Source organism: Macrosteles quadrilineatus, unplaced genomic scaffold, assembly GCF_028750875.1.
Source record: "Macrosteles quadrilineatus isolate MER2022 unplaced genomic scaffold, UCM_ALF_1.0 Scaffold_2__2_contigs__length_208266976, whole genome shotgun sequence".
In the NCBI taxonomy this organism is placed as follows: Eukaryota; Metazoa; Arthropoda; class Insecta; order Hemiptera; family Cicadellidae; genus Macrosteles; species Macrosteles quadrilineatus.
In genome coordinates, this window is record NW_026542595.1 from 153,370,175 (window position 1) to 153,384,112 (window position 13,938).

Genomic DNA, 13,938 nt, shown 5'->3' on the forward strand with positions numbered 1-13,938 from the left:
GAATTATTTGTTGAAATTCCACCCTTTTTTAACAAAACCCGTTACCATGACAACATTTTTAAAAAAGTCACATATCTCCCTTGGCCTCTCAACGCCTCAAGTCGTTTCGTGTGTCGGAGATTTTTTTAACCGGAGCTTTGGAGCCGTTGTTACTGTTCAACCGTTCAACGAAAGTGGGAATGGGGAATATATTACTGAAATTGGCGCTTCGAATCAATGGTTTCCGAATTCTTTACGCATTAACAAAGCCTGAGGCCAAGAATACTTTGTCTGTAATTTAATTTAGAAATTAGTCGAATTTACACAAGTGACGCGGTAACTAACATTGTTTGTCCGGATTACTAATCAAAATGTCCATTTTAAATTCTACTTTTATTGCAATGTCTAAAACAACAAGGTTTCTACAAGCAGAAAATGTACATGACTCGGAGATGCGTATTTGGACGCTGGCAATGCGAACATGGTAATTATGGTCTCATAATTGGCTTGATGAGGTCAACATAGTAGTGATAAAAGTTCGCCCGACTTTTCAATTTTCGAGTGTTTTATCTGTAAACCTCGAGAGCTCTCGAATACATTGTAAACTTCCGTCAGTTATCAGCTGTGTTGATGAAAACTATTTGATTAGGTAGCCTAAACTGTCATCCACATAGGCTAGATCAACGATTTCGAATCAGTGTTTTTGTTCGTTCATCATTAAAAATGTTGTGTTATTTGTGTGTTCAGTGCTGTAATTTATGTTTGTTGTTCTGTGTGAAAACAAATCAGCTTTTGCATTCTCCTCCTCTTTCCTGGATTATCACACATTCTGTCTACTTGTCCCAATAATTTTTTATCATTCAACGTATTAATTTTTTCATAAATCCTCTTTTAAATTTTTATCACAACTTTTCTGTTTCAAATTTCAATTTTTCGCCCTTAGATTGTTCTAATTTTTATATTTTTAGCACCCCGAGGTACGTACTAGGTGATTGCTAATTTTTATAACAGGGTTGTTGTCCTGGCAAACTGTACACTTTTAAAGTAATGTCTGTGATTAAAAATAAATATTCTGGTCGTGGTAAACAAGTAATATAATTGCAGTTATTCATCTCGGTTACTTAAGGCAATATTACTTTATAAATTTATAATAACCATGCATTATTTTACTCGTATAGCCAATGCCCACTATTTGTCCTCTGGGGAATACTGTACTACCACTGGTTCTTCAAGTGTTATCAACTTGAAATGTTATATACCTCATCTCCCTCCTCGTCGCTATACACCCATCACCTCACCTCCACTAATACCAAATCATTTTCCCTAGACGAGCTTCATCTCATATCATGCATCTCATCTCATTCATCATCTCAGTCTTCTGGACCACCGCCTCATCTCGAATCTGCCCCAGCATCGACCTCAGAAACAACCTCGTCTCCCTCGACCTCCTGAGGGGATGTCGTGTCGTGGAAGGCTACGTCAGGATCGTGCTGATGGAGAGAGCTGTCGAAACGGACTTTGAGAACCTCACTCTCCCCGAGCTCCGGGAGATCACTGACTACCTCATGTTCTACCGGGTCAACGGACTGCGGACGATCGGGAGGGTGTTTCCCAACCTGGAGGTGATCGGTGGCCATAGGTTGTTCGAGGACTACGCCCTCGTGGTGTACGAGATGTTCCAGCTGCAAGAGCTAGGTCTGCACTCTCTCACTAGTGTCGTGCGTGGAGCGGTCCGCATCGAGAAGAATCCCTGTAAGTAGGTGTTCCTGGTTGTACAGTGTCATAGTTGTGGACTTTGCATTGATGTTTAGTGTTGCACATGCAAGATATGAACACATTATGTGGGGAAGAAGATGATATTTAGTCAGGCAAGTCTCTTGGCTTCAAGATGAAGGGAGGTGTCTTTGGTTGGTGTTTTAGTGTCGTGGTTTGAAGTTCCTGTTGATGTTTAGTGTTGCACATGCAAGAGATGAACATTTGATGTGGGTGTAAAGTTGAAATTTCGTCAGAGAACCTGTTGGCTTCAAAAAGGAGAAGTCATGGTTTGAAGTTCCTGTTGCTGTTTGGTGTTGTTGCAATGGTGAGAGGGGGGTCATATGACGTGGGGATGAAGGTGACATTTCGGCAGAGAAACTCTCTTGGCTTTGGGAAGCATCTTTGTAAGTAGGAGGTTCTTTGGTTGGCGTTTTAGTGTCGTGGTTTGAAGTTTCTGTATATTTTTGGTGTTGCTGCAGTGAGACAAGAGATGGACATTATAATGATGTTTACACATTAGGGATGGAGGTGACATATTGTCAAAGAAATCTGCTTCATGAATAGAATCTTTGTAAGTAGGTGGTGACTTTGGTTGATGTTTTAGTGTCATTGTTTGAAGTTCCTGTTGATGTTTGGTGTTGCACATGCAAGAGATGAACATTTGATGTGGGTGTCAAGTTGAAATTTCGTCAGAGAAAGTCTCTTGGCTTTGGGAAGCATCTTTGTAAGTAGGATATGACTTTGGTTGATGTTTTAGTGTAGTTGTTTGAAGTTCCTGTTGGTGTTTGGTGTTGCTGCAATAATGAAAGAAATGAACCTTTGATGTGGGGATGATGGTGATATTTTGTCAGGAAAGTCTCTAGGCTTCAAGAAGAAGAATCTTTGTAAGTAGCAGGTGTCTTTGTTTGGTGTTTTAATGTCGTGGTTTGAAGTTCCTCATGAACTTCCATTGACGTTTGGTGTTGTTGCAATCAGACAAAGTAAACATGATATGTAAATATAAGATGGACGTTCATTAGAAACCCATATAACCATTGCATTTCCGCGTCGATAAAAACTCGTGTGAATAGGAGTTGTCCCTAAATTGTATTTCAGAATCGCGAACTTCTATTGGTGTTAAGTTTTGTATGAACACTCCTGTAGGCAGCGAGTGACTCTGAAAGGAGAACATGTCTGTGATGTATGCTGTGTATTTGCGTGGACAATTTTCATGTTCTAATCTTTAAGTTTAAGAAACTTTCGGAGGTGAGTTTTCGATTTCTTGACGGTAGTTGATTACATATGGCCTAGTGGCTTGCAGGGAGTGATTTCCCTAAAAAGCTCAAATGTAAACAAATTATTGTAATATTTAAACAAACTAAAAATCAAATTATCTTTCAGTGACGATAGACATCCCTGTACCATCTTTTGTGAAAACCCCGTCTCTTTGTTTGCATTGGTTGTTGTTATTAAAAAAAAAATGACTTCTTCAAAATTTCATCTCTGCTGAAGTCAAAAAATACTTGTTTACCAAAGTAGCTTTGGTCTTGTGGTAATGGTGAGAAAAATGCTTCCCTGGTTAGAATGGAAATTATCTTCGTAAAATTAGAAAATGCATGTAAGAGTCTATTGAGATGTGTACCGCGGGCGCGCGGGAGTGTGGTGTGACTTGGCACATAACATGGTGAGCAAATTTTCAAAATTCGCACCCGCCGCGGTAGCGAGCTCTGTGTGACAAGGCGTCAAACGCTGTTATCCATACGATTGAAAATCATGCCTTTTGGTAATCTAATTATTTTTTTTATTTTTAAGTATCATTTTAATTTACCAAGAATGAAATATGGTATTTGTTCTTGAGCAAGGTATTTTAAAGATGGAAAGCTAAAAATTTTTCCGATTACAAGTAAACACAATTTACCTTGTTTACTTTTGTACTGTGATTTAGTTTACTGCACATACACGTTAGGGCGCACTTAAAAAAAATCTGTTCAGAAATACGCAGAAGCGTTGCCAAAAACTAGGTTTACCCGTTAATTTTGACAACTTTTATACTCCTTGTCTGAACTAATTTAACCATTGTACATTTTTTATGTTTTTTCTTTTTAGGTTATAAATAAACACAGCGGATTTTCTTGAAGTCGTTAACATCAAAGCTTTAACTGTCGATTAACAAACCGATTAAAAAACTTTCTTTAGTCGCAATGTCTTTTGAACTTTTCCGTGAGGACTTTCGAGGTTGGATTTTAAAACGTCAAAGATGAATGTGAATCTCCTCTTCTTCGTCCTTCTGGGTCTTCTGCGACCTTCTAGTGGCCGAATCTGCCAAAGTATCAACATCCGCAACGATGTGTCCAACCTGGAGAAGCTGGCCAATTGCACCGTGGTGGAAGGATATGTACAGATAGTGCTGATTGAAAGAGCCACCGAGCAGGACTTTGAGCCCTGGAGTCTTCCTGAGTTGAGGGAGATCACCCAGTACCTCCTGTTCTACAGAGTCAAGGGTCTGAGGAACCTGGGGAAGCTGTTCCCCAACCTGGTGAGGATCGGCGGCTCCAGTCTCTTCATCGACTACGGCCTCGTCATCCACGAGATGTTCAGCCTCCAGGAGGTCGGACTGGCGAGTCTGCGGGAAATATCCAGAGGCTCCGTTATAATCACGAAGAATCCTAGTAAGTATTAGAGTAGAGTGTGGTTTGAGTCATTAGGGTTCTACAAATGCACAGAAGTATCGATCCCGTTTATCTTTTTATCTTAAGGAACTTTGGGATTGGGGAATTCCTCCAATGATTGACAACTATAATTCTTCTAGGTAAGGGTAAGTTTGGATGTTTCAATTAATATAGAGTGTGTATACGGTTTAGTGATTCTTTAAAGTGGGTTTACTTTGTTGGGCGTGAATAACCTTTAAAGTATGCTTATTTCTTTTCAATAGTGCCTTTACATGAGATCTTAGGTGCATCCTGAAGAGAATTACCAATTAACTCCAATGTAACCATCCATACTGGTTCATGTTTTGGGAAAAAATTACATACCGGTACATTCTAACTTCAATAATAATTTTGAATTTTAAGTGATGTTAACCTGTGTTAAAAAATTTATAATAGTTTATCTTTATAAAAATATTTACAAGAATGCCTGAGTATTTTTTTAAATCACTAGCTTCGAAAACGTAGATCAGCGTACAACCCGGTTCTGCTGTGTTCGTACCCTAAACAATTTATGTAAAGCACTCCTCACGAAGTGTCGAGCGGTGAGCGGCGCCGCTCTGACGTCGTGTCTCATTTAATTGCGTGTAAATTTGTTGAGGGTGGCCACGATACGTCTGAGCGGCGGGCGGGATAAGTGTACACCGATTTTCGCGAAAACGCCGCTCGCCGCTCAGGTGAGTCATGCTTCAGTTCAGTCTGAAATGTCAGCGAAACAGCAGCAAACGTGCGATACGTGATGATACGCGAGTCGCGAGGTGCAGTCCAGGGAATGTTTCTGGAATGACCAGCCAGAGGTTTTATTTAGGCCTATTTATTTTATTTTACACGGTTAAACTATTTTTACAATAGTCATAAGCAAATATAAGATGGCATTGTTTACAATGACACTAGTTTTAAAAACACTTCAGTCACCAGTAACGTATGAGACGAAGTAAGGAATGAGTTTTTTGTCTATAACCTAAGTTTTTATTTAAAGGCGAACAACTGTCAGATAGCAACAATAGGTGCGAAACGTCTTGCGGGTAAGCGCAGTTTGCCATTTTTGACTACACTGACTCTTACAACCAAGGAAATGAAAGTATGCAAGTGGAAGGAAGTATGATGATCGTTATAAATGTGCCGCTTGTATCGTACTATCGTGACTACAAAGCAACTAGATGTTGACGTCAACAACTAATCACGTGTCCCACAAACCATCTTAATTCAAGCAACTGAAGCAATGATTGTTCTTTTCTATAATCCGTAACTCTAATTAGAACTGCTGACTGTTTCTTGATTAATCTCAACAACAGGATTATTATATCTAAACATCATTACAGTTCCTTGATGAAACAATTTCATTTTCAAAACGCACCTTCATATGGACGGAAACTATACCGTAGAGCCTGGTCACGTGTTCAATGTTTAATCCCCATTAAACATACTGCAATTATTAAATTAACAACGATAATCCTGATATACAGAGATGAGAGTGATGTAGTAATAGCCTATAAGTTAATTTTGTACTGAAGTACTCTTTGTGATATCACTGTCGCCTATCGTAATATCAGAGTCGTCATCGTTATATCACGGTAATAATTTGTTGATCACAAGACGTAAAAACTATCTCTGGTAGATAATTCCCATTGGCGACTGACCCGACAACAATAATCATTGAAATATCACAGTGATGTGCTATGAGTGTTGTGATATCGCAGTGATCACCACGACAGCAGTATGGGTATTGTGATATCATAGTGATCACCACGACATCACTATGAGTATTGTGATATCGCAGTGATCACTAATATCACTATGAGTGCTGTGACATCACAGTGATCACCACGACAGCAATATGAGTATTGTGATATCGCAGTGATCACCACGACAGCAGTATGAGTACCTATTGTGATATCATAGTGATCACCACGACAGCAATATGAGTATTGTGATATCGCAGTGATCACTAATATCAATATGAGTGCTGTGATATCACAGTGATACTGTGATATACATTATCAACATGATATCACAGGGAAAACTGTGAGTTCGGCAGACGTACCGACTAAAAGCCCTAATTAGCCCTGATTATTAAAGTGCTGGTATATGCTCAGGTTTGCACTCGTGCAATAATTTAACGTGGCGTTAAATGTTTCTTCGTAACAGACTAATTAGTATCTCGTACACAAAATAGCCGACTACATTGACATCTGTAAACTAATAATCTAAATTAACTACTTAAGTGAGACTACACAAGTGTGCGTAGACGTACAGAGTTCTGTGGTAGTATTGAATTCCCTGATAATACCACGTTTACGTTTAATGGTAGACAGTTCCAAATGTAATTGCCACTACTGTATTTCGTCGTCAAATTTAGACATAATTATATCATAGTAGAATTCGTCAATAACATTTTGCCATCTATTGGCACACTGCACAGAATAACTAAAACAAATCCGAAAAATTTGTTGAGCAACACAGATAAAGGAACATAAAGATGTGTTTTTCTGTTAGTTTTCAAGCCAAGTTTGACTTTACTTTTTTTCTGCTTCGCGAATTTCCACTCCCGCAATCGTTTTAGTTATGTAGATTATTATTCTACTCGTGTCGTTCAATTGCGATCATTTGACATAGTCACTTGGCAAACAAGTTTCATCGTACTTCTTCAACATGGCGTATGTTGTTAACGTTTAATTACTCTATCGGATTAAGTGCACACGTAAAACGGTAATTTTGCCTTTATATCTATGTCTGCAGTTTTGTACACAACAAGCTTTTAATGAGAAAATATGATGTTATTTCGATATATATGTCACAATGTAAAATCAGCGGTTTTGTAATAGTTATTTGTGCAACTAGTGAGCAATTGCACTTTGCACTCGAGTTTGCACAAATTATATTTTTCCTACAGTTGCCATAAAACAAATAAATTGGTAAAGAAACGTAACATATTTTTAAACAGAAGTGAACTTTAAATATGACATTTAATGATACAACAGTACAACAGCTGACCAGCTGATTTACAGCCAGTGCTGCCAACGCAACGATGTAAAAACTACTGGATTGCGCTCTCAGTAGCACTTAGCACTGCGGGCGCTGTTTTCGGTCTAGCTACCCCCACCATCTACTGGCAGTAGCCGACGCAGCCCATACGCTCACCATTGTAAATCGCACCTTTTTAAGTTGCTGCTCTGTTTAAATATATAGATGTAAAATATTGCTAATGCATGCCAAACGATTTTTACTATTCTAAACTTTATGTCTTCTTCTTTTCTTGCAGAAAATAACACATTTGAACTCTTAAAACCCTACTACATTTGTCTAGTTTTTACCGCAAATCTACGCTTGACATTAACGTGATAAGCACACTTTTTTATGACCTATTTTGTAAGATACATTGTCATTAAACATTGAAAGAAAAAAAATATCGCTTTTACGTCAAACATAACGTTACCACTGCGGCAAAAACTTAGCAAAATTATTCAAAATGTTTATGTACTATTTTTTCGATTAATAAAATAGAATTTCAATTACAAATATTGTACTTTCTATTTCTCTTTTGTAATCACTTATTATTTTACCATGTACAATTTGGAACTAGCAATATCAGTTGTCAAAAACATCTACAAAATGGGTTTAGTGAATTTGCAGTTTTAAAGAATTCAGATGGGCTATTTTCTGCAAGAAACAAAACAGACATAAAAGGTTTAACTAGTAAAAAGAGTTTGACAAGCGTTAGCAATATTTTATCCCTATAAATTTCAACAGAGCAGCAAATAAAAAGTGTGTTTTATAATGGTGAATGTATGGGCTGCGTCGGCTTCTGCCAGTAGATGGTGGGGGAAGCTCGACCGCGCGGCCAACACTGAGCCAGCGATCCATGAGTCGTTTATATGGGGACGCGGAAAGGTCGCCCCCGGAAACATCACCCCCCTACGTCATATTGACGTCAGAGACCGGGGGGTGATGTTTCCGGCCGCGGACACTCAATTTCAGCTGCAGCATGCACTCGTCGATATGACGAGTTATTTTTTAGTTCGCGTATTAATTAGATAATTATATTCACTTGTCATATACAATTACCAGATTTTCTAATTAGAATTGATGTTAACCGGATACGTTAACCCCGATCGTTTTCAAAATGCACACCCCGGAAAGGTCCCCCCCTGTCATGATCACCCCCGGTATACCTGCTGTAGGGCTTGGGCTCGTGACTCGAGCCAGCTATTGTTCACAAGGGTAGAGACTGTCCCATATTACCACCGCTCGACTGAACTCGCAAGAATGGGAAGGATTTGGTATTATTACGCAAACGTTGTGGATATTAAGATAAATACAAATTAACACTTTGATATTGTGCTTTCTCTAGACATTTCCCCTTAATTTTATACATCAAATGATGTATTTGACATCAAATGATGTATAAATTACATATAGTTTTTGACGTATAAAATGTATTTGAAACACGTGGAAATGAAATAAAATGTTTATAGTAATAGTGACAATTAAGTAAGGAATCAACTCGTATTAATATGAGCATGCTTCAACCACTCAACATCATAATACAGTCAGTACACACTTGACAAACATATTTTCACATTTCCTAATTCTTAAATTGTAAACATTGAGCAATAAATGCTGTATATAATTTTTATACATTTAAATAATTCTCTGGATTTTATGGTAAAAATAAATGCATTGAGAATATTCCTGATTTGATATTGGTGAATGACTCTTTCCCGTAAAAAAAGAATTTAGAAAGTAAATATTGGTTAGTTTCTTCGGCAATAAACAGGAAAAAGCTCACACTGTTTACGTTTGCGTTGACAGAGAAGCAAGCAACAGTGTCACTTTCACTTTATTTCATGATTTCACACTGCTGATATTAAATAACTAAATTGAAATTGAAGTAGTACAGTTATTCCATAAACGGTCGCCCATTGTTTTGAAAGTTACACATTTATATCTACCTGTAGTTCGCAGAATATTAATACGTATAACTTAAAAGTTTGCAAGAGAACATAATCCTAAGTATAGTACTGTATCCACTATTCTCAGAGTATTGATTTATGGAATTCGTCTGTAATTTGCAGACTATTAATTCGTAGAGTACAACTGTATTTATAGCGGGAAGTATTTTTTGTAAAATAGCTTAGACTTCCCCACTTCAGGTATCCCTCCCAAGAATACCTTAGCCAAATACGTTTGTTTAACATAGTCAAGGAAAAGTTTAGTTAGTTATTTACTAAAGTCAGTTTCATCTTTTTACCATAATTCGTACATTAACATAATTCATAATTATCAGTGTTATCTAGCCTATGTACTTAATTAATTTGGAAGGGGTTAATTTGTGAACAGAACGCCTCATTGAGTTTTAAACAGATTTTGAAAATGATAATGTAATTTGTAAAAAGTATACTCTGAAGTTGCACTAACAATAAAATCAGCTCAAAATATAGTAGGGGATTTTCCCCAGTGTTTTCTAGAGACCTGCTACACCGGTTCACATTTTTATAACCCTCGAAATTTTGGTATATCGATATAGACTACACACATTCTACAAACATGACATAACTTTCATGGCATAAACTTATAGGCCTACTTACACAGATTTGATTTCAGACAAATCTTGATTTTACCCAAGGGTAGAAGTATTAGAGATGTATAGTTCAAATCAAATCTACAGATTTCCTGAATACGAAGATCCGTTACGGTAGGAAAAAACAACATTTAAAATTGAAACAGTATGCGGGCAAACACCGACGATCAATATTTAAGTAAACTACTTGTAACATAAAAACGTCAATGACAGTTTGAAACCAGCTGTTAGTTAAAACAGCACTGAAACGACTTTAAAAATTATTAGCGTCGGCTGCTAGACTAAAAAAATTAAACTTAAAAAAATGAAATCATGGCATTGACATTCCCTTCCTTAGAAAATTATATTTATTTCAACACAAAAATCACGAAATCGCGAAAGTGGTTGATTCAGAATCCTGAAATGAAAAAAAAACTCTGTCACGTTTAAAAATATAATATATCACAATTAATTGCACACTCTAGTGGAAATCGATGAAACCCACCCATATGAATTCTTGCTTATCCGTTTACTTTTCCACTCTTTGCGTTTTTGTACATGCCAAGTCAAGTCTTAAAACATTACATTTAAAACAATTGTATTAAATCTTCCACAAATTACAAGAAACAGTGACTCATCCATTTTCCCCGATTCCGAATATTTGTGCGCAATCTTGGCGACTTATGTTCAATCTCCAGCATTTTGGAGGTGTTCGCAATTCAGACACACCCGTTCCCATAGTCCGATTATGCTGGTTCACGAACTCGTTCTAATAAACTTAGGCTTACACGTTTGTAACAAATCTCATCAAACTCGCAGCGTTGTTGCCCGAGTTACCGCGCTCACGGTCACATATACAGGGTGTATTTATAAAGTCCCGCATGGGCTTAATATTTTCAAAACGGCAATAGATAAATCAATAAGATTTGGTACATAAACACCACACCTAAAAACAACGTTTTAAAGACTGTCAGTTTTCTGTCATATAATGGAGACATCCCGCAAGGAGTCAGAAGGAAATCTTAAATAAGAGCATAGGTTGATATTTACAGATAACCGTAGGCATATTCTACAACTTAGTAAAACGTTATTTTTTGTATTAAAGCCATTTTTCATTTAGGACACAAATGATTTTTCTTTTTGCTTTCTTTATTTGTTGTGCTCTTGGTCTTTAATGTTTACCAGGTTTTTAATGATTTATTTGTTGCCAAAAACAATTTAAGAATAGTTATTTGTGTAACTAGTGGTGAAAGTGGCACTTTGCTGCACACGAGAGCAATGTTTACGCACGAGCCGCAGGCGAGTGCGGAATGATCTCGAGTGCAGCAAAGGCCTTTTTCACTCGTGTTACACATTATATTTTTCCTACAGTCATTATAAAGCATATAAATAATTAGTCTTTCAAACACTATACAACACGTTTTTAGGTTCAGCTGGCAACACAAATGATGCCCTAGAGAAAGTAGTACCCGCGGTCCGTATCACTCCGCTATTTTACCTCGGCAAGAAATATGCTCCGCGTTTTCAGAATATAGTTCCGTATGTTTTTGTAATTTGAAGTGGTTTCCGCGCCTTAAAAAAATGCTTTAAAGGTATTTTCTTGTTTGTTAAGATCGTAGGAATATTTTAAAAACGTTTAAAAGAAAAGTCCAGAAAGTTCAGAAATACCGAAACTATAAACACGAAATGGCAGGTTAAATCGTAGTTATAATAGTCAATCAGCTGTTCATAGTATTATTATTTTTAAAGTGTTGCCAACCTATTTCCAAGCGTACACGGATTACGTGCATAATAGAACCACGCTGTTTTGTGTTGTTTCGTTGGAATCCTGATGTGCGGCAAAGTATAAACCGTACGGCAAAGTATAAACCGTACGGCAAAGTATAAATATGCAGCAATTAGCAGCTTTCTGTACTATAAACAGTACAAGGAAGCCAACTTTGTCAGGTGACTGTAGGAAAAATATATTTAATTATTTACTTACATTATTTTTTTACGTAGTTAAAATGACTAAGTATTTGATTTGATAATTTGAATTATTATCAACATATTTTTCAACCTTTTCCCATATAAGAAGGTGTCCAAACACTACCAAATAGGTAAAGGTACTACAGTAGCAAAATGTGTATTTATAAAAAGAAATAAAAATAAGAAACGAAACACACAAATTTAAAGTGCGTAACACAAAAAATTTATCTTTATGCTTTTTTCTTCTTTTTGTGCTCTTGATTTTGATTTTGATATATTTTATTGTTTTAAATTATATTGTAAATGAAGTTTGTACCGGTACTGTATAAATTCCTTGACACTTTGTAGAATATTAAATTGTTATTCAGTTATATTTTTGTATTTTCTTTCCATAATTAAAATGTATAGGCCTATTAGACGATTTAGTACTCATTGTGTGTATTTATTTCTCAATTTAAGTACCTGTCTTCCAAACTTTGTTACAAAATCCTAAATTTGTGTTAGCGAATTTCCCCTATAGGGAATGAGCTATTACCGTAGTACTCATGGTAAGACCTGGACCCGGGACCGATTTACTTTTTCGTTTTGAGGTCCCTAGATGCCAAAAACACCATCCGTTCAAATTCATAAATTTGATGAATTTGATGATCGAACCAAGGGAACGGGGGTTTATGGGGGGTTTTATGGGGTAAAAATTGGGTTATCCCATTTTTGACACTAAAAACTTAAAATTTAGCAATTTCTTTATAAACCATTTTGTAGAGCTTAAAAAACAAATAATTTAGTATATTGAAGCGTTAATTATGCGCCTAATAGTTACAGAGAAAATTCCAAAAATCTGTAAATTTAAAATTTCCATGTTATACTTAGAATAAGTAAACTGTTGTAGTTTGCTTGTTTATATACATATTTTAATCAAATTTGGAAAATGCATTCATTTCATACTAAACTATTATCATTTTACAAAAAAAAAAAAAAAAACACCTTTTTACCCTCCCTGTTGCAGCAAACCTAAGTACTCGTTATACTTTGATGGTTCAAAACTGGACCCAGCTGTTCCTGATCATTGGGCTTTAAATAAATGGTCCTGGCTAATGAAACAGCTGATCTTAGTCAGTAACAAAGCTACACAGATCATCTCACACCATTCTACACTCATATTTGGGTTAAAATACGCACCTAGGTGGCGTCCCCATATCAATTGATATTGATATTGATATATATTGAACTAATGTTATTTAAATAGGGAATAAATGTGATATTTTTACAGAGACTTTTTAGCGTAAATCCAATCAGGCAAGTGGAAATTCGCTTAGTCTGCAGGTTTGCTGTGTCGGGGGTATTTTTAATTATAATTGGCACTTTGTGATACATTAATTGAAGTATATACGAATGTTACTATCGTTTAAGCGATGTAATACAAGTTTACAGCTCAACATTTCAAATTTTGATTACATATTAAAAATTTGAACTCACGTATATTTTCCCCTTAGTAATTATGAAACATAATTTTGCAATCTTCAGTAGCAAAAAGGTTTTCTAAACATATACATCTTATAACAAAACTAATTTATTGGTATATCAACACTGATTGCAAGTCCTCTTCTCGATTTAAAGTGATTCTGATATTTTGATTATACTTTCATTATATTTTGACTCTATTCCAGTGATATGAAACTAGCCTAGGCTGTTTCTGAATTAAGGTACTTTTTGGCATAACCTTTAGAATAGTATCATTTACATATTTGTAATTACTAACAATTAATTATTTCGATAAGTTTAAGGGATTAATCCCCTAAAAGATATCATTATGTTTATTCTTATTTAATAATCTGTTTCTAATTTTCAAATTATTAATTAAATCGGGGCCAAACCTAAAGCAATGCGATTCATTTTTAATACATTCAGAAATGATTATATTTTTAACAAATGTGTTGCTTAACAATTACCATAGGGTGTAAGGTAAGTTTACTGATGTTGATAAGTATAACT

At 36.1% G+C, this 13,938-nt stretch overlaps 1 protein-coding gene across 1 annotated transcript in view; it reads left to right on the top strand.

Moving 5' to 3' along the window:
- Positions 1–1,325: 1,325 nt before the first annotated feature.
- Positions 1,326–13,938, top strand: part of LOC128985042 (uncharacterized) — a 73,563-nt gene continuing 60,950 nt past the window's right edge. Inside the window, exon 1 of the mRNA XM_054404417.1 lies at positions 1,326–1,731. Within this exon, the coding sequence (XP_054260392.1) occupies positions 1,326–1,731 (406 nt within the window). The remainder of the gene's footprint in view (positions 1,732–13,938) is intronic.